General features: G+C 39.0%; 1 protein-coding gene and 26 non-coding genes across 27 annotated transcripts in view; all 27 read right to left on the minus strand.

Moving 5' to 3' along the window:
- Positions 1–312: 312 nt before the first annotated feature.
- Positions 313–385, minus strand: trnak-uuu. Its single transcript has one exon. It is a non-coding gene; the product is annotated as a tRNA-Lys (tRNA).
- Positions 386–758: 373 nt separating this feature from the next.
- On the minus strand, positions 759–831 carry trnak-cuu. The gene has a single exon. It is a non-coding gene; the product is annotated as a tRNA-Lys (tRNA).
- A 374-nt stretch (positions 832–1,205) lies between these two features.
- trnak-uuu lies at positions 1,206–1,278 on the minus strand. Its single transcript has one exon. It is a non-coding gene; the product is annotated as a tRNA-Lys (tRNA).
- Positions 1,279–1,651: 373 nt separating this feature from the next.
- Positions 1,652–1,724, minus strand: trnak-cuu. The gene has a single exon. It is a non-coding gene; the product is annotated as a tRNA-Lys (tRNA).
- A 363-nt stretch (positions 1,725–2,087) lies between these two features.
- On the minus strand, positions 2,088–2,160 carry trnak-uuu. The gene has a single exon. It is a non-coding gene; the product is annotated as a tRNA-Lys (tRNA).
- A 373-nt stretch (positions 2,161–2,533) lies between these two features.
- On the minus strand, positions 2,534–2,606 carry trnak-cuu. The gene has a single exon. It is a non-coding gene; the product is annotated as a tRNA-Lys (tRNA).
- Positions 2,607–2,980: 374 nt separating this feature from the next.
- On the minus strand, positions 2,981–3,053 carry trnak-uuu. The gene has a single exon. It is a non-coding gene; the product is annotated as a tRNA-Lys (tRNA).
- Positions 3,054–3,426: 373 nt separating this feature from the next.
- trnak-cuu lies at positions 3,427–3,499 on the minus strand. The gene has a single exon. It is a non-coding gene; the product is annotated as a tRNA-Lys (tRNA).
- Positions 3,500–3,873: 374 nt separating this feature from the next.
- On the minus strand, positions 3,874–3,946 carry trnak-uuu. Its single transcript has one exon. It is a non-coding gene; the product is annotated as a tRNA-Lys (tRNA).
- Positions 3,947–4,319: 373 nt separating this feature from the next.
- Positions 4,320–4,392, minus strand: trnak-cuu. The gene has a single exon. It is a non-coding gene; the product is annotated as a tRNA-Lys (tRNA).
- Positions 4,393–4,765: 373 nt separating this feature from the next.
- trnak-cuu lies at positions 4,766–4,838 on the minus strand. The gene has a single exon. It is a non-coding gene; the product is annotated as a tRNA-Lys (tRNA).
- Positions 4,839–5,201: 363 nt separating this feature from the next.
- On the minus strand, positions 5,202–5,274 carry trnak-uuu. The gene has a single exon. It is a non-coding gene; the product is annotated as a tRNA-Lys (tRNA).
- A 373-nt stretch (positions 5,275–5,647) lies between these two features.
- Positions 5,648–5,720, minus strand: trnak-cuu. Its single transcript has one exon. It is a non-coding gene; the product is annotated as a tRNA-Lys (tRNA).
- Positions 5,721–6,094: 374 nt separating this feature from the next.
- On the minus strand, positions 6,095–6,167 carry trnak-uuu. The gene has a single exon. It is a non-coding gene; the product is annotated as a tRNA-Lys (tRNA).
- Positions 6,168–6,540: 373 nt separating this feature from the next.
- Positions 6,541–6,613, minus strand: trnak-cuu. Its single transcript has one exon. It is a non-coding gene; the product is annotated as a tRNA-Lys (tRNA).
- Positions 6,614–6,987: 374 nt separating this feature from the next.
- On the minus strand, positions 6,988–7,060 carry trnak-uuu. Its single transcript has one exon. It is a non-coding gene; the product is annotated as a tRNA-Lys (tRNA).
- A 373-nt stretch (positions 7,061–7,433) lies between these two features.
- On the minus strand, positions 7,434–7,506 carry trnak-cuu. The gene has a single exon. It is a non-coding gene; the product is annotated as a tRNA-Lys (tRNA).
- A 374-nt stretch (positions 7,507–7,880) lies between these two features.
- On the minus strand, positions 7,881–7,953 carry trnak-uuu. Its single transcript has one exon. It is a non-coding gene; the product is annotated as a tRNA-Lys (tRNA).
- Positions 7,954–8,326: 373 nt separating this feature from the next.
- Positions 8,327–8,399, minus strand: trnak-cuu. The gene has a single exon. It is a non-coding gene; the product is annotated as a tRNA-Lys (tRNA).
- A 374-nt stretch (positions 8,400–8,773) lies between these two features.
- On the minus strand, positions 8,774–8,846 carry trnak-uuu. Its single transcript has one exon. It is a non-coding gene; the product is annotated as a tRNA-Lys (tRNA).
- Positions 8,847–9,219: 373 nt separating this feature from the next.
- Positions 9,220–9,292, minus strand: trnak-cuu. The gene has a single exon. It is a non-coding gene; the product is annotated as a tRNA-Lys (tRNA).
- Positions 9,293–9,666: 374 nt separating this feature from the next.
- trnak-uuu lies at positions 9,667–9,739 on the minus strand. Its single transcript has one exon. It is a non-coding gene; the product is annotated as a tRNA-Lys (tRNA).
- A 373-nt stretch (positions 9,740–10,112) lies between these two features.
- Positions 10,113–10,185, minus strand: trnak-cuu. The gene has a single exon. It is a non-coding gene; the product is annotated as a tRNA-Lys (tRNA).
- A 374-nt stretch (positions 10,186–10,559) lies between these two features.
- Positions 10,560–10,632, minus strand: trnak-uuu. Its single transcript has one exon. It is a non-coding gene; the product is annotated as a tRNA-Lys (tRNA).
- Positions 10,633–10,997: 365 nt separating this feature from the next.
- trnak-uuu lies at positions 10,998–11,070 on the minus strand. Its single transcript has one exon. It is a non-coding gene; the product is annotated as a tRNA-Lys (tRNA).
- Positions 11,071–11,443: 373 nt separating this feature from the next.
- Positions 11,444–11,516, minus strand: trnak-cuu. The gene has a single exon. It is a non-coding gene; the product is annotated as a tRNA-Lys (tRNA).
- A 2,167-nt stretch (positions 11,517–13,683) lies between these two features.
- Positions 13,684–19,483, minus strand: part of LOC122998771 (coiled-coil domain-containing protein 85C-A-like) — a 36,838-nt gene continuing 31,038 nt past the window's right edge. Inside the window, exon 6 of the mRNA XM_044375760.1 lies at positions 13,684–18,633. Within this exon, the coding sequence (XP_044231695.1) occupies positions 18,544–18,633 (90 nt within the window). The 3' untranslated portion in view covers positions 13,684–18,543. The remainder of the gene's footprint in view (positions 18,634–19,483) is intronic.

Genomic DNA, 19,483 nt, shown 5'->3' on the forward strand with positions numbered 1-19,483 from the left:
CGGTGAATTTTATCCTGGCATTTGTCTTCATACATGTAATTTCACAAGTATCAAAATTTGAGAGCCACAAAATTTATTGAACGCAACCTTAAAGGTAATTGGTTTTCAAGATGAACAATCGTCAATGGAATGCGTAGCCTTTATTCTGTGTATTACCTTGGCATATCTGAGAAAGTCTTGTACAAAGTGTGAGCCCTTACAAATGCACTGTCACGATCTTATGGCTTTCTCTGGTGAGGTCACAGGAATTGTATTTGAAATTGGAGATACAGTATGTTCGAATCCAAATACATATCAGAAGATCAAACTGTGCGCCCAATGTGGGACTCGAACCCACGACCCTGAGATTAAAAGTCTCATGCTCTACCGACTGAGCTAACCGGGCTCTTTTTGTTGTTTTCAAGCAGAAATTTTTCGAGAAAGAACGTTTTTCTTTCGGTGCATGTTATCCTGACATTTGTCTTCATGCATGTAATTTCACAAGTATCTAAATTTGAGCGCCACAAAATGTATTGAACGTAACTTTAACGGTAATTTCTATTCAAGATGAGCAATGGGTCAATGGAATGCGTAGCCTTTATTCTGTGTACTACCTTGGCATATCTGAGGGAGTCTTGTACAAAGCGTGAGCAGTTACAAATGCAGTCATGATCCTATGCCCTTCTCTGGTGAGGTCAGAGGAATTGTATTTGAAACTGGACAGACAGTATCTTTGAATCATAATGTCCCCCAACGACAAATCAGAAGATTAAACCTTGCGCCCAATGTGGGGCTCGAACCCACGACCCTGAGATTAAGAGTCTCATGCTCTACCGACTGAGCTAACCGGGCTCTTTTTGTTGTCTCAAAGCAGAAATTTTTCGAGAAAGAACGTTTTTGTTTCGGTTAATTTTATCCTGGCATTTGTCTTCATACATGTAATTTCACAAGTATCAAAATTTGAGAGCCACAAAATTTATTGAACGCAACCTTAAAGGTAATTGGTTTTCAAGATGAACAATCTTCAATGGAATGCGTAGCCTTTATTCTGTGTATTACCTTGGCATATCTGAGAAAGTCTTGTACAAAGTGTGAGCCCTTACAAATGCACTGTCACGATCTTATGGCTTTCTCTGGTGAGGTCACAGGAATTGTATTTGAAATTGGAGATACAGTATGTTCAAATCGTGATGTCCTCCAAATACATATCAGAAGATCAAACTGTGCGCCCAATGTGGGACTCGAACCCACGACCCTGAGATTAAAAGTCTCATGCTCTACCGACTGAGCTAACCGGGCTCTTTTTGTTGTTTCCAAGCAGAAATTTTTCGAGAAAGAACGTTTTTCTTTCGGTGCATGTTATCCTGACATTTGTCTTCATGCATGTAATTTCACAAGTATCTAAATTTGAGCGCCACAAAATGTATTGAACGTAACCTTAACGGTAATTTCTATTCAAGATGAGCAATGGGTCAATGGAATGCGTAGCCTTTATTCTGTGTACTACCTTGGCATATCTGAGGGAGTCTTGTACAAAGCGTGAGCAGTTACAAATGCAGTCACGATCCTATGCCCTTCTCTGGTGAGGTCAGAGGAATTGTATTTGAAACTGGACAGACAGTATCTTTGAATCATAATGTCCCCCAACGACAAATCAGAAGATTAAACCTTGCGCCCAATGTGGGGCTCGAACCCACGACCCTGAGATTAAGAGTCTCATGCTCTACCGACTGAGCTAACCGGGCTCTTTTTGTTGTCTCAAAGCAGAAATTTTTCGAGAAAGAACGTTTTTGTTTCGGTGAATTTTATCCTGGCATTTGTCTTCATACATGTAATTTCACAAGTATCAAAATTTGAGAGCCACAAAATTTATTGAACGCAACCTTAAAGGTAATTGGTTTTCAAGATGAACAATCGTCAATGGAATGCGTAGCCTTTATTCTGTGTATTACCTTGGCATATCTGAGAAAGTCTTGTACAAAGTGTGAGCCCTTACAAATGCACTGTCATGATCTTATGGCTTTCTCTGGTGAGGTCACAGGAATTGTATTTGAAATTGGAGATACAGTATGTTCGAATCCAAATACATATCAGAAGATCAAACTGTGCGCCCAATGTGGGACTCGAACCCACGACCCTGAGATTAAAAGTCTCATGCTCTACCGACTGAGCTAACCGGGCTCTTTTTGTTGTTTCCAAGCAGAAATTTTTCGAGAAAGAACGTTTTTCTTTCGGTGCATGTTATCCTGACATTTGTCTTCATGCATGTAATTTCACAAGTATCTAAATTTGAGCGCCACAAAATGTATTGAACGTAACTTTAACGGTAATTTCTATTCAAGATGAGCAATGGGTCAATGGAATGCGTAGCCTTTATTCTGTGTACTACCTTGGCATATCTGAGGGAGTCTTGTACAAAGCGTGAGCAGTTACAAATGCAGTCATGATCCTATGCCCTTCTCTGGTGAGGTCAGAGGAATTGTATTTGAAACTGGACAGACAGTATCTTTGAATCATAATGTCCCCCAACGACAAATCAGAAGATTAAACCTTGCGCCCAATGTGGGGCTCGAACCCACGACCCTGAGATTAAGAGTCTCATGCTCTACCGACTGAGCTAACCGGGCTCTTTTTGTTGTCTCAAAGCAGAAATTTTTCGAGAAAGAACGTTTTTGTTTCGGTGAATTTTATCCTGGCATTTGTCTTCATACATGTAATTTCACAAGTATCAAAATTTGAGAGCCACAAAATTTATTGAACGCAACCTTAAAGGTAATTGGTTTTCAAGATGAACAATCTTCAATGGAATGCGTAGCCTTTATTCTGTGTATTACCTTGGCATATCTGAGAAAGTCTTGTACAAAGTGTGAGCCCTTACAAATGCACTGTCACGATCTTATGGCTTTCTCTGGTGAGGTCACAGGAATTGTATTTGAAATTGGAGATACAGTATGTTCAAATCGTGATGTCCTCCAAATACATATCAGAAGATCAAACTGTGCGCCCAATGTGGGACTCGAACCCACGACCCTGAGATTAAAAGTCTCATGCTCTACCGACTGAGCTAACCGGGCTCTTTTTGTTGTTTCCAAGCAGAAATTTTTCGAGAAAGAACGTTTTTCTTTCGGTGCATGTTATCCTGACATTTGTCTTCATGCATGTAATTTCACAAGTATCTAAATTTGAGCGCCACAAAATGTATTGAACGTAACCTTAACGGTAATTTCTATTCAAGATGAGCAATGGGTCAATGGAATGCGTAGCCTTTATTCTGTGTACTACCTTGGCATATCTGAGGGAGTCTTGTACAAAGCGTGAGCAGTTACAAATGCAGTCACGATCCTATGCCCTTCTCTGGTGAGGTCAGAGGAATTGTATTTGAAACTGGACAGACAGTATCTTTGAATCATAATGTCCCCCAACGACAAATCAGAAGATTAAACCTTGCGCCCAATGTGGGGCTCGAACCCACGACCCTGAGATTAAGAGTCTCATGCTCTACCGACTGAGCTAACCGGGCTCTTTTTGTTGTCTCAAAGCAGAAATTTTTCGAGAAAGAACGTTTTTGTTTCGGTGAATTTTATCCTGGCATTTGTCTTCATACATGTAATTTCACAAGTATCAAAATTTGAGAGCCACAAAATTTATTGAACGCAACCTTAAAGGTAATTGGTTTTCAAGATGAGCAATCGTCAATGGAATGCGTAGCCTTTATTCTGTGTATTACCTTGGCATATCTGAGAAAGTCTTGTACAAAGTGTGAGCCCTTACAAATGCACTGTCACGATCTTATGGCTTTCTCTGGTGAGGTCACAGGAATTGTATTTGAAATTGGAGATACAGTATGTTCAAATCGTGATGTCCTCCAAATACATATCAGAAGATCAAACTGTGCGCCCAATGTGGGACTCGAACCCACGACCCTGAGATTAAAAGTCTCATGCTCTACCGACTGAGCTAACCGGGCTCTTTTTGTTGTTTTCAAGCAGAAATTTTTCGAGAAAGAACGTTTTTCTTTCGGTGCATGTTATCCTGACATTTGTCTTCATGCATGTAATTTCACAAGTATCGAAATTTGAGCGCCACAAAATGTATTGAACGTAACCTTAACGGTAATTTCTATTCAAGATGAGCAATGGGTCAATGGAATGCGTAGCCTTTATTCTGTGTACTACCTTGGCATATCTGAGGGAGTCTTGTACAAAGCGTGAGCAGTTACAAATGCAGTCACGATCCTATGCCCTTCTCTGGTGAGGTCAGAGGAATTGTATTTGAAACTGGACAGACAGTATCTTTGAATCATAATGTCCCCCAACGACAAATCAGAAGATTAAACCTTGCGCCCAATGTGGGGCTCGAACCCACGACCCTGAGATTAAGAGTCTCATGCTCTACCGACTGAGCTAACCGGGCTCTTTTTGTTGTTTCCAAGCAGAAATTTTTCGAGAAAGAACGTTTTTCTTTCGGTGCATGTTATCCTGACATTTGTCTTCATGCATGTAATTTCACAAGTATCGAAATTTGAGCGCCACAAAATGTATTGAACGTAACCTTAACGGTAATTTCTATTCAAGATGAGCAATGGGTCAATGGAATGCGTAGCCTTTATTCTGTGTACTACCTTGGCATATCTGAGGGAGTCTTGTACAAAGCGTGAGCAGTTACAAATGCAGTCACGATCCTATGCCCTTCTCTGGTGAGGTCAGAGGAATTGTATTTGAAACTGGACAGACAGTATCTTTGAATCATAATGTCCCCCAACGACAAATCAGAAGATTAAACCTTGCGCCCAATGTGGGGCTCGAACCCACGACCCTGAGATTAAGAGTCTCATGCTCTATCGACTGAGCTAACCGGGCTCTTTTTGTTGTCTCAAAGCAGAAATTTTTCGAGAAAGAACGTTTTTGTTTCGGTGAATTTTATCCTGGCATTTGTCTTCATACATGTAATTTCACAAGTATCAAAATTTGAGAGCCACAAAATTTATTGAACGCAACCTTAAAGGTAATTGGTTTTCAAGATGAGCAATCGTCAATGGAATGCGTAGCCTTTATTCTGTGTATTACCTTGGCATATCTGAGAAAGTCTTGTACAAAGTGTGAGCCCTTACAAATGCACTGTCACGATCTTATGGCTTTCTCTGGTGAGGTCACAGGAATTGTATTTGAAATTGGAGATACAGTATGTTCGAATCCAAATACATATCAGAAGACCAAACTGTGTGCCCAATGTGGGACTCGAACCCACGACCCTGAGATTAAAAGTCTCATGCTCTACCGACTGAGCTAACCGGGCTCTTCTTGTTGTTTTCAAGCAGAAATTTTTCGAGAAAGAACGTTTTTCTTTCGGTGCATGTTATCCTGACATTTGTCTTCATGCATGTAATTTCACAAGTATCGAAATTTGAGCGCCACAAAATGTATTGAACGTAACCTTAACGGTAATTTCTATTCAAGATGAGCAATGGGTCAATGGAATGCGTAGCCTTTATTCTGTGTACTACCTTGGCATATCTGAGGGAGTCTTGTACAAAGCGTGAGCAGTTACAAATGCAGTCACGATCCTATGCCCTTCTCTGGTGAGGTCAGAGGAATTGTATTTGAAACTGGACAGACAGTATCTTTGAATCATAATGTCCTCCAACGACAAATCAGAAGATTAAACCTTGCGCCCAATGTGGGGCTCGAACCCACGACCCTGAGATTAAGAGTCTCATGCTCTACCGACTGAGCTAACCGGGCTCTTTTTGTTGTCTCAAAGCAGAAATTTTTCGAGAAAGAACGTTTTTGTTTCGGTGAATTTTATCCTGGCATTTGTCTTCATACATGTAATTTCACAAGTATCAAAATTTGAGAGCCACAAAATTTATTGAACGCAACCTTAAAGGTAATTGGTTTTCAAGATGAGCAATCGTCAATGGAATGCGTAGCCTTTATTCTGTGTATTACCTTGGCATATCTGAGAAAGTCTTGTACAAAGTGTGAGCCCTTACAAATGCACTGTCACGATCTTATGACTTTCTCTGGTGAGGTCAGAGGAATTGTATTTGAAATTGGAGATACAGTATGTTCAAATCGTGATGTCCTCCAAATACATATCAGAAGATCAAACTGTGCGCCCAATGTGGGACTCGAACCCACGACCCTGAGATTAAAAGTCTCATGCTCTACCGACTGAGCTAACCGGGCTCTTTTTGTTGTTTCCAAGCAGAAATTTTTCGAGAAAGAACGTTTTTCTTTCGGTGCATGTTATCCTGACATTTGTCTTCATGCATGTAATTTCACAAGTATCTAAATTTGAGCGCCACAAAATGTATTGAACGTAACCTTAACGGTAATTTCTATTCAAGATGAGCAATGGGTCAATGGAATGCGTAGCCTTTATTCTGTGTACTACCTTGGCATATCTGAGGGAGTCTTGTACAAAGCGTGAGCAGTTACAAATGCAGTCACGATCCTATGCCCTTCTCTGGTGAGATCAGAGGAATTGTATTTGAAACTGGACAGACAGTATCTTTGAATCATAATGTCCCCCAACGACAAATCAGAAGATTAAACCTTGCGCCCAATGTGGGGCTCGAACCCACGACCCTGAGATTAAGAGTCTCATGCTCTACCGACTGAGCTAACCGGGCTCTTTTTGTTGTCTCAAAGCAGAAATTTTTCGAGAAAGAACGTTTTTGTTTCGGTGAATTTTATCCTGGCATTTGTCTTCATACATGTAATTTCACAAGTATCAAAATTTGAGAGCCACAAAATTTATTGAACGCAACCTTAAAGGTAATTGGTTTTCAAGATGAGCAATCGTCAATGGAATGCGTAGCCTTTATTCTGTGTATTACCTTGGCATATCTGAGAAAGTCTTGTACAAAGTGTGAGCCCTTACAAATGCACTGTCACGATCTTATGACTTTCTCTGGTGAGGTCAGAGGAATTGTATTTGAAATTGGAGATACAGTATGTTCAAATCGTGATGTCCTCCAAATACATATCAGAAGATCAAACTGTGCGCCCAATGTGGGACTCGAACCCACGACCCTGAGATTAAAAGTCTCATGCTCTACCGACTGAGCTAACCGGGCTCTTTTTGTTGTTTCCAAGCAGAAATTTTTCGAGAAAGAACGTTTTTCTTTCGGTGCATGTTATCCTGACATTTGTCTTCATGCATGTAATTTCACAAGTATCTAAATTTGAGCGCCACAAAATGTATTGAACGTAACCTTAACGGTAATTTCTATTCAAGATGAGCAATGGGTCAATGGAATGCGTAGCCTTTATTCTGTGTACTACCTTGGCATATCTGAGGGAGTCTTGTACAAAGCGTGAGCAGTTACAAATGCAGTCACGATCCTATGCCCTTCTCTGGTGAGATCAGAGGAATTGTATTTGAAACTGGACAGACAGTATCTTTGAATCATAATGTCCCCCAACGACAAATCAGAAGATTAAACCTTGCGCCCAATGTGGGGCTCGAACCCACGACCCTGAGATTAAGAGTCTCATGCTCTACCGACTGAGCTAACCGGGCTCTTTTTGTTGTCTCAAAGCAGAAATTTTTCGAGAAAGAACGTTTTTGTTTCGGTGAATTTTATCCTGGCATTTGTCTTCATACATGTAATTTCACAAGTATCAAAATTTGAGAGCCACAAAATTTATTGAACGCAACCTTAAAGGTAATTGGTTTTCAAGATGAGCAATCGTCAATGGAATGCGTAGCCTTTATTCTGTGTATTACCTTGGCATATCTGAGAAAGTCTTGTACAAAGTGTGAGCCCTTACAAATGCACTGTCACGATCTTATGGCTTTCTCTGGTGAGGTCACAGGAATTGTATTTGAAATTGGAGATACAGTATGTTCAAATCGTGATGTCCTCCAAATACATATCAGAAGATCAAACTGTGCGCCCAATGTGGGACTCGAACCCACGACCCTGAGATTAAAAGTCTCATGCTCTACCGACTGAGCTAACCGGGCTCTTTTTGTTGTTTTCAAGCAGAAATTTTTCGAGAAAGAACGTTTTTCTTTCGGTGCATGTTATCCTGACATTTGTCTTCATGCATGTAATTTCACAAGTATCGAAATTTGAGCGCCACAAAATGTATTGAACGTAACCTTAACGGTAATTTCTATTCAAGATGAGCAATGGGTCAATGGAATGCGTAGCCTTTATTCTGTGTACTACCTTGGCATATCTGAGGGAGTCTTGTACAAAGCGTGAGCAGTTACAAATGCAGTCACGATCCTATGCCCTTCTCTGGTGAGGTCAGAGGAATTGTATTTGAAACTGGACAGACAGTATCTTTGAATCATAATGTCCCCCAACGACAAATCAGAAGATTAAACCTTGCGCCCAATGTGGGGCTCGAACCCACGACCCTGAGATTAAGAGTCTCATGCTCTACCGACTGAGCTAACCGGGCTCTTTTTGTTGTCTCAAAGCAGAAATTTTTCGAGAAAGAACGTTTTTGTTTCGGTGAATTTTATCCTGGCATTTGTCTTCATACATGTAATTTCACAAGTATCAAAATTTGAGAGCCACAAAATTTATTGAACGCAACCTTAAAGGTAATTGGTTTTCAAGATGAGCAATCGTCAATGGAATGCGTAGCCTTTATTCTGTGTATTACCTTGGCATATCTGAGAAAGTCTTGTACAAAGTGTGAGCCCTTACAAATGCACTGTCACGATCTTATGGCTTTCTCTGGTGAGGTCACAGGAATTGTATTTGAAATTGGAGATACAGTATGTTCAAATCGTGATGTCCTCCAAATACATATCAGAAGATCAAACTGTGCGCCCAATGTGGGACTCGAACCCACGACCCTGAGATTAAAAGTCTCATGCTCTACCGACTGAGCTAACCGGGCTCTTTTTGTTGTTTTCAAGCAGAAATTTTTCGAGAAAGAACGTTTTTCTTTCGGTGCATGTTATCCTGACATTTGTCTTCATGCATGTAATTTCACAAGTATCGAAATTTGAGCGCCACAAAATGTATTGAACGTAACCTTAACGGTAATTTCTATTCAAGATGAGCAATGGGTCAATGGAATGCGTAGCCTTTATTCTGTGTACTACCTTGGCATATCTGAGGGAGTCTTGTACAAAGCGTGAGCAGTTACAAATGCAGTCACGATCCTATGCCCTTCTCTGGTGAGGTCAGAGGAATTGTATTTGAAACTGGACAGACAGTATCTTTGAATCATAATGTCCCCCAACGACAAATCAGAAGATTAAACCTTGCGCCCAATGTGGGGCTCGAACCCACGACCCTGAGATTAAGAGTCTCATGCTCTACCGACTGAGCTAACCGGGCTCTTTTTGTTGTCTCAAAGCAGAAATTTTTCGAGAAAGAACGTTTTTGTTTCGGTGAATTTTATCCTGGCATTTGTCTTCATACATGTAATTTCACAAGTATCAAAATTTGAGAGCCACAAAATTTATTGAACGCAACCTTAAAGGTAATTGGTTTTCAAGATGAGCAATCGTCAATGGAATGCGTAGCCTTTATTCTGTGTATTACCTTGGCATATCTGAGAAAGTCTTGTACAAAGTGTGAGCCCTTACAAATGCACTGTCACGATCTTATGGCTTTCTCTGGTGAGGTCACAGGAATTGTATTTGAAATTGGAGATACAGTATGTTCAAATTGTGATGTCCTCCAAATACATATCAGAAGATCAAACTGTGCGCCCAATGTGGGACTCGAACCCACGACCCTGAGATTAAAAGTCTCATGCTCTACCGACTGAGCTAACCGGGCTCTTTTTGTTGTTTCCAAGCAGAAATTTTTCGAGAAAGAACGTTTTTCTTTCGGTGCATGTTATCCTGACATTTGTCTTCATGCATGTAATTTCACAAGTATCTAAATTTGAGCGCCACAAAATGTATTGAACGTAACCTTAACGGTAATTTCTATTCAAGATGAGCAATGGGTCAATGGAATGCGTAGCCTTTATTCTGTGTACTACCTTGGCATATCTGAGGGAGTCTTGTACAAAGCGTGAGCAGTTACAAATGCAGTCACGATCCTATGCCCTTCTCTGGTGAGGTCAGAGGAATTGTATTTGAAACTGGACAGACAGTATCTTTGAATCATAATGTCCCCCAACGACAAATCAGAAGATTAAACCATGCGCCCAATGTGGGGCTCGAACCCACGACCCTGAGGTTAAGAGTCTCATGCTCTACCGACTGAGCTAACCGGGCTCTTTTTGTTGTCTCAAAGCAGAAATTTTTCGAGAAAGAACGTTTTTGTTTCGGTGAATTTTATCCTGGCATTTGTCTTCATACATGTAATTTCACAAGTATCAAAATTTGAGAGCCACAAAATTTATTGAACGCAACCTTAAAGGTAATTGGTTTTCAAGATGAGCAATCGTCAATGGAATGCGTAGCCTTTATTCTGTGTATTACCTTGGCATATCTGAGAAAGTCTTGTACAAAGTGTGAGCCCTTACAAATGCACTGTCATGATCTTATGGCTTTCTCTGGTGAGGTCACAGGAATTGTATTTGAAATTGGAGATACAGTATGTTCAAATCGTGATGTCCTCCAAATACATATCAGAAGATCAAACTGTGCGCCCAATGTGGGACTCGAACCCACGACCCTGAGATTAAAAGTCTCATGCTCTACCGACTGAGCTAACCGGGCTCTTTTTGTTGTTTTCAAGCAGAAATTTTTCAAGAAAGAACGTTTTTCTTTCGGTGCATGTTATCCTGACATTTGTCTTCATACATGTAATTTCACAAGTATCGAAATTTGAGCGCCACAAAATGTATTGAACGTAACCTTAACGGTAATTTCTATTCAAGATGAGCAATGGGTCAATGGAATGCGTAGCCTTTATTCTGTGGCATATCTGAGGGAGTCTTGTACAAAGTGTGAGCCCTTACAAATGCACTGTCACGATCTTATGGCTTTCTCTGGTGAGGTCACAGGAATTGTATTTGAAATTGGAGATACAGTATGTTCGAATCGTGATGTCCTCCAAATACATATCAGAAGATCAAACTGTGCGCCCAGTGTGGGACTCGAACCCACGACCCTGAGATTAAAAGTCTCATGCTCTACCGACTGAGCTAACCGGGCTCTTTTTGTTGTTTCCAAGCAGAAATTTTTCGAGAAAGAACGTTTTTGTTTCGGTGCATGTTATCCTGACATTTGTCTTCATGCATGTAATTTCACAAGTATCTAAATTTGAGCGCGACAATATTTATTGAACGCAACCTTAACGGTAATTTCTATTCAAGATGAGCAATGGGTCAATGGAATGCGTAGCCTTTATTCTGTGTACTACCTTGGCATATCTGAGGGAGTCTTGTACAAAGCGTGAGCAGTTACAAATGCAGTCACGATCCTATGCCCTTCTCTGGTGAGGTCAGAGGAATTGTATTTGAAACTGGACATACAGTATCTTTGAATCATAATGTCCCCCAACGACAAATCAGAAGATTAAACCTTGCGCCCAATGTGGGGCTCGAACCCACGACCCTGAGATTAAGAGTCTCATGCTCTACCGACTGAGCTAACCGGGCTCTTTTTGTTGTATCAAAGCAGAAATTTTTCGAGAAAGAACGTTTTTGTTTCGTGTGCATGTTATTCTGGCATTTAGACTAGACACAGTTGCAGACTTTTTAGGTACAAGGATCATGTTGGTTGTCTTGTAGCAGGTGTGAACATTCTTTTGTGACAGTTATATTTTAAAAATGTCAGTAATAACATCAACTAGTTGGTCGATACATGTTTTTTGTACATGGCCAGGGATGTTATCAGGCCCAGCAGCTTTATTCATATTCACCCCCAGCAGGATTCTTCTCACATCGGCTGTGGATTCTTACAGTGGCAGGTCTTCTGGAGGTGGAGTGGACTTTACAGCTGACTCTTTGTTGAGGATATCAAAGTGAGCATAGATTGAGTTAAGCTCATCTGGCAAAGTGGCCTCACACATTATGGGGACACTCCTGTTTGTTCAGCCTGTGATGTTCTGGATTGTCTGCCACATATCTTTGGTGTTGTTGGTGTTGAAGTCTCTCTTCAGTCTCTGCTGATGGCTCCGCTTTGCCTCCTTGATGATCCTTCCTTGTTACTTGACCGAAAGGCAGTTTTTTTGGCTTTGGATAGAGCCGTCATCTCTCCATTCATCCAGGCTCTCTGGTTGGGGAATGATTTTATTGTCTTTGTGATCACCACATCATCAACACATTTGCTGATCTATGATGTCACTGTTGATGTGTATTCCTCAAGAATGATGTGGTTCTCCTGGGTGGCGGCATCTCTGAACATGTGCCAGTCTGTGCACTCAAAACAGTCCTGTAGAGCTGCTATAGCTTCATCTGTTCACACTTAAACAGTTTTTACTGATGGTTTGACCCTTTTTATCAGCTAAGAGTAAGTAGGCAGGAGAAGCAGGGAAATATGGTCTGATGGACCAAAATGGGAACAAGGGAGGGTTTTGTAGCTGCCAGGAATGTTGGTATAAACATGGTCCAGGGTATTACTTCCCCTGGTGGGGATGTGGATATGTTGGTGGAATTTAGGTAAAATGGTTCTGAGGTCTGTTTTATTAAAATCACAAGCTACACTAAAAATACCATCTGGTTGTTTTGTCATGTTAATGCTGATGACCTCATACAATTCTTGTAGTGTAGTTTTTGAATTTGCATCCAGAGGAATGTAAACAGCAACAACAAACACACTGGTGAATTCTCTGGGTGGAGAATATGGTCGATATCTTAACATTAAAAACTCAACATCTGGTAAACATTGTCCATCCACTTTGACTGTGGTTGAGCAGCACAATGCTATAGTGATTTTCAGATGTTGCCAGCAGCAAATTCACACATTCCTAAAGTCTTTAGCCATTTTCCTAACTCCTAATAAAGTAAACTAGTTCATCTAGTAGTTACTAGGAGCAAGGGATTACATGCAAATTTAGGGACTGAGTTACGAAGGCTGGTGCAACATAGTTGGTTTACTTCTAGATGTTTATTAACTATTATCTTTGCCTTTTTGCAATTCGTCTTTTAGAGAGAAGAGAGGAGAGGAAATGACATGAGTTGGACATGAGAAAAAAATTGGATTTTTCTATAATCTTAACTGACATTTGTCTTTTACAGAGAACTGTGAACTTTGTTAAGAAAATATGAATATACATTTTACCTATGTTATTATCAGAGTTCCAATTCAGATGAATAGTTCTTCTGGTTGCAGTTGGTTCCTGTATTGTTCATTTAATGGCACTAGGAGGCAGTCTAGGCTCATATAAGATAAACTATGTTCAGCATTTACAGTATATGTACTTTGCCCATGAACATCCACATACTGGATATTTCCAAATAATCTTTACTTTAATATAGAACTGCTTGTTTTTGGCCTTTCTCTCTGCCTAGACCTTATAGTTTTGTTGCCTGATTTGGATTGACTGTAAGCCTGCCCTCAGACTGTAAAGACTGTTTGCCTGAATCTTCCTGACCTAAGTCACTTTTGGGTTCACCTCCTGAGTTTGATCACAGATAAATGTGTGAAACATAAAATGCATGACAAGCATTTTTGCAAATGTTTCCTCACTAATACATCCAAATCCAGTTTGTTACATGCTGTAATTAACCAAATGCAAAATAATGCAAGACTTGCTTTTTCATGTACCATCCAGCATACATCCTCTGCATTTAACCATCACACGGTCAATAACACAAACACATATTTACAAAGACAGTATACTTAAATTTTATTTCAAAATCCTCTAAAAGTGGCTTTTCAATTTTCTCATATCATTATCATATATTGCTAAAATACATTTTAAGCTACATACAGCTTATTGAAAAATATAAAGGTGTGCTACTCCATGGTACCCTATGGGAAATATGTACTTATAAACAGCTCTTGTCCTTCTCTAAAATACACTGTTACAGAGGAATATTTCATGACTAGATCTAAGTCAGTACCTCAATGACAAAATAAGCAGTGCATTTGAATGTCCCCATAAGAAAATATCAGTTTTTCCCAACATTTCAACATTTTAAAAACATACCTTTGTGGTTTCAACAAATAAAAAAAGCCAGCGAAGTTATGCATAATGGACTAGGCTAAAGGTTTTGAACAAAGGTCACTTTGCAAATTTCCAAAGATAAGTCATCTGATGTATTTTCCCTGGATCTGCATAAAAAACAACTTCTTTTAGCCATAGACTTGGCTTCAAATAGAAACAGCCTGATACTATTTTTTTTCTTTTTTTTACTCTTTGAAATGGATACTTTTCATACTGTACAAGTGGCTGCTACTTTAGGAGACCATATGAAGCTAGGGTTAGTTGGCAAACACAAGTCACCAGCTAGATTTAGATATTTGAGCCACACTCAAACTGTCACATTCAGTAGACCTTTTTCAAAGCAGACATTTTGACTTGTCATTGCAGGAAAAACACAGGTGGAACTGATAACATTAACGATGGCTCCGTTACATCAAGTGTCCCAGTAAGATATTTCAGTGAATCACCATGCACAAGACCAGGGCCTTGGTACTGGCTAATCTAAATGGAATGCAGTTGTTATTAATATCATCAACTACATGTGTTTTTCCTTCTGTGCCATGTCAAAATGCCTGCTGTGAAAAAGGTCTATAAATTCACGCTATCTTATTCAATAAAAATAGGACATAACAGCATAACCGTTATTTAAGAGATAGACAGCACATGGTGCACACATAACATCTTTACCAATGTGTTCAACTTAAAGAATTTCACAGGAAATTCTACTATCTTTGATAAAAACAATTTCATACAAATGTGAGAATGAGCAAAAAAGGTGTGCACTGTAATACATGACTGTACAGTATATAGAGCATTACCCTAAAAAATGTTCACCTTGAATATTTCAATCTTACAAGTGTCTATTAAATTGAGGTAATAGTGTATAGAAACTGTTAAGACACCTACTTATGATCCAGGAAGGTAGATCTTAGCACTGCAGGGGTAAAGGGTAATAAATGAATAAGTTGGTATAGAGGTTGGATGTTTATGTTGTCAGTACGACTGAAGAAGCACAGTAATTTTTCATATTTTGTCTATGTTAAAACGTTGCCCTGCGTATCAGCTTCTTAAGACCTCAGCTGTGTCTAAATTTACTCCCTCGTTCACTCATTCAGTACTCCCCATATTATACAGAAACTCAATAGTTCACTCTAAAGTGACCACTAAATTGCGATTTTGGACAGTTACTAATCCCCATCATTTTGCGTCATTACTGACAGCTGTAAAGTCACACGATTTGCATTGATTTTTGCATCTGTAAAATGGGGCACCTGTGAATTGTTGGCAGAAAGTAGTTTACATGGACACTTCTTTCCCCTTCCATTGTGGAATGAGACTATATAGTGGATGCATTAACATATTCAGAATTTGGGCACTCAAATAAAATGGCAGACAGGAAATGTGCACTATATAGTAAATAAAGAGTGATTTCAGACACAGCCCATATTTCCAAAATGGCCATTTTGAGCTTGTCTTGCACTTAGGAAACTGAAAGAGCATGGACACTCCATTTTTTTGTCCTTGTGCTGTTAAAGGTGCATACAAACATGGAATACGGAATATATGGAAAAAACATATTAGAAACAAGGACAAAAGCAATGTTCAAATTTTGAAGTCTAATACCCAACTAGTAGTTAGCTACCAAATCTGAGGTTAGCTAATTCTTAGATCAAAGGGAAATCCTCACTTTTAAAGTAAAACTATTTTCCTGCTTTTCCTTTATCATGTATCAATAAGGTTATTGTAACTGCAGTGCTAAGTCACCTGAAATTATCAAAATGAGCTTGAAATTGTTAAATATCAAAAATGGACGATATTATAATCAATGTTTATAAGGCAAACATTGATAACATTGTCATAGACACTTATAAACTAAACTAGGCAGAATTATGTGCTGGACATACTTAATTCTTTTATGAAAGGAACATTGACATTTTGGAAATGTGCTTATTTGTCTTACACTCAGATGAGACGACTAAGCCTAACTTAGCGCAAAAACAGAAGGTATAGGTTGTTTCATCAAAAGGGGAACAATACTCCTTCCAACAACCTCTAAGCTGTCTTATTTACATAACGCACTGCATATTGTCAATTTAAATAGTGTAGAAACAGAATTATATATATATATATATATATATGTTGTCAATTTAGGAGACGTTAGCGGTGAAGCTACTTGAACGACAACTGGGTACATTGAGTGCAGGGTGCAGTGTCCTGTTATCATATAACTCTGAACAAAACCCAGAACACTGTGGAGTGCATTAAGTACTAGCATCCCAGCTAACATGATACAGCTTGTAAGTAAGACTGTTTGGTAGATGTTGGAAACACTTTTGCTTTTGATGGAGGCTTACTTTGTGCTAAAGCTAGACTTAAAGCATCCCAGTCTTATCTCTGAACTGGAAAAACAGATATAAAATTGATATCAGTCAATCAGGAGCAAGCATATTTCCCAAGAAGTCAGTGTACCTTAGAGCATCTTGGAAGAGGGACACGTCATGCAAAATCTACTCTTAAATCAAATTCCTGTCGTGAAAAGCACTGGTAGCAGTTTTAGTATTGTGTGCGCAGTATTTGGGCTACTAGTTTTATGTTTAAAGATGCTGCTCTTCAGTTCCACTAAACATACTGGACACCAAAGGCAAAGAGCTACTAGTTGTCATAGCACAATAAAAATGTACATAAGCAGCTGATTCGTAAACGAGTCTTGTTTACGTGTTTACTGTATGAGCTTGCTAGTTAACACTTACATGAAGATTGATGACTGCATTTATTCTAGTTTTGCCAGCACTAGCCTGAAATGTGTAAATCAATTAAAATACTGTATATTCAAATCAAAGGTGATTCATAGGATCGCTGACTACTGTTTACAAAATACTGTATAAGCAAGCATTCAGACCAAAAATCTGCATTGTTGGGGGTATCAAATGAATGAGGGTGCTGTGTTTGGAGCTAATCCTTCCAATTTAAGGCTAAAAATTAAGATCTTGAAGGTACCGTGTTATTCTTTCGATGACAACTTGAGTGAAAGTTAGTTTGTGTTTGGACATTGATGATTTAATTGGTCAATTTGACTATTTGAATTATTATGTTTGTTTGGATTTTTTTCCTACCTTCACTCAAGCACCAGAAGACAGCAAGTTCAGTTTAACAAGTTAATTTTTTTCATATCACCCCAGCATGAACTGAAACACACCTCATCATATGCTACTGATAGGTGTATTGTGGGGACTGCCAGCCTAAACATAACATTTCATGTCCTTATGTATGCTTTGTATGACATTACCCATAACATGAATCCTTATTGCCTCATTTGTAAGTTTTCAGAAATCACTTCTTAACTGTTAACTGACACTTTTTGACTACATTTACGTAGAGGAGGTACAGAAACAAGAGCCAGTAGTGTTAGTGTATACGTGTACTTCTACTGTTTAAATATCAACTTTAAAAAAGAAGATAAATTAACTTTTGTTCATGAGATAACTTGCATATGGCAGTCAACCCTCAATAGGCTACTTGATAAGTGAACTTTGAATCAAAAAGTGAAGGTTGTGACCTGAACCAAACTCAGCTTTGATGAAGTCAACTTCAGTCCTTCATAGACTTTCTGAATTCTCACTGTGCGTTCACACTGTAAACAACATGGTCAATAAGTCACAGCCATTCATTAAATAGAAGTTTTGATGGGAAGCTCTGGCTAACTTATTAATTTTATGAAAAGAAATATCAAAGCAGAGAAAAACCCATGGACTGTTTAAATACACAGCTTCCTTTTCTTCCTCAAGACGCAAACAGAAACCCCTGGAGAGCTGATCAGTCACTGTGCGAATGCAAGGTTACTGAAGAACACTCCTCCCGGACAATGCAGGTGGCAAAGTGGCAGCCACCACAGCTGAGTAAAGACACAAATGCAGAAGTGCTTTAAGCTACAGTCCTTCTAATGACCTCTTGAAAACTTTGACCAAATTGCAGTCAATTTGGAAAACCTTCAAAATCTGTCTTCAAATACAGGTCATTTCTTTTTCTACACAAATTTATATTTATATGTCCAATATTAAGTTTCCTTTTGTGTATGTCTGGGTCATACATTAGAGAATCCTTGTGCCGTTAAGGAGATTTCATGGCTTGAAGAGAGAGTTCGGGGTATGTTAAATTGATTGACAGTATGTTGTGGTGGCTGCCTTTTGCTTTTCCACTCCATCCAAACTTCATCCACATTTCTCACATTTGGATTTTCCGCTTCCAAGATGGTGAGAGGTAAATCCAAATCCAGGCTTCAAAAAGTCCTACAAGTTTTTATACAGTCTATATCCATGATCCAGACACTGATATTGGCTGTTTGGTTTCCAGTTGCACCAGATCTGTGCCTGCCATAGTGTTCATTTTAGTACTATGAACTGAACATCCATTATGACTCTGCTTAGTTGAGGCTGAGGAGGTCTCAGTTCAACAGCTGAGAGAGAAAACACCATGCTGAAGGCTTCCAGTCCAAACTGGTAGTACAGATTTGCAGGGCTTCTCTTGTTGTTTAACAACTATAAAGGTCCTTTGAAGTGGTTGCCTGAGAGCTGCTGTCGGACGGAAGGCTTGGATCCGGCAGCATCACCCAGCTTTCTCCAAACCACCTGAGAGGGAGAAACAACACGCTGTCAGACAGTAACATCAGGGTAAATAAAACCATTATCATACTTAGAAAGTAAGTCATAGGAAACAGCTGTTGACAGAAATTGTGGTATACCACAAAAAGTATTGAAGAACAAGAAAATGATATGCAACCAACATATAAATAATATACCCCAATCTCAATCCATTGCTGTTAACTCCTATTCCTACTGTTTTTATCATATCTGCTTCTGTACTGATGCACCTCTTAATACAGCTTCGGACGCATTTTCCCCATTCGTACTTTATACTTCTATGCTTGTAATTTCAGTACAGTTATCATAGTATCATAAATCCACCTCTCGGTTTTTTTAATTTCTCATCATTTATAACATAACAACCATTGTCCTGCGCTTTCGTTCATGTGTTTGTCATTTGTACGTTACGTGTTTTTGCATTTCTGTATATTTTCTTCTATTTTTATTTTATTTTACTATGTATCTACAGTATATTTTATTTTACAATAGATGATATATATTTTTATACACTATTTATATATTCATTTTATTTTACTATGTATACTGAGCATCTTTTGGACAAAAAAAAAACTTCAGGAGGAATACGTTTCTATCATATGGTATTTTGCAGGCATAAGTATTAGAGGATCATGTGGTGTGTAGTGCAGAATACTGTACATATGTGAACAATATAACAAAAATCTAATTATAAACATGCAAATGCAGTACTGGAACAATCTGAAATTACTGAAAGCGTATAGCGTCTGGGACAATATACAGTCCTATGCATGGTTTTAAGCTTAAGCGATGGTGGTATTCTATATTTTTGTTATTGTTAACAAAGTCCATTAAAAGA

Source organism: Thunnus albacares, chromosome 15, assembly GCF_914725855.1.
Source record: "Thunnus albacares chromosome 15, fThuAlb1.1, whole genome shotgun sequence".
NCBI classification, from domain to species: domain Eukaryota; kingdom Metazoa; phylum Chordata; class Actinopteri; order Scombriformes; family Scombridae; genus Thunnus; species Thunnus albacares.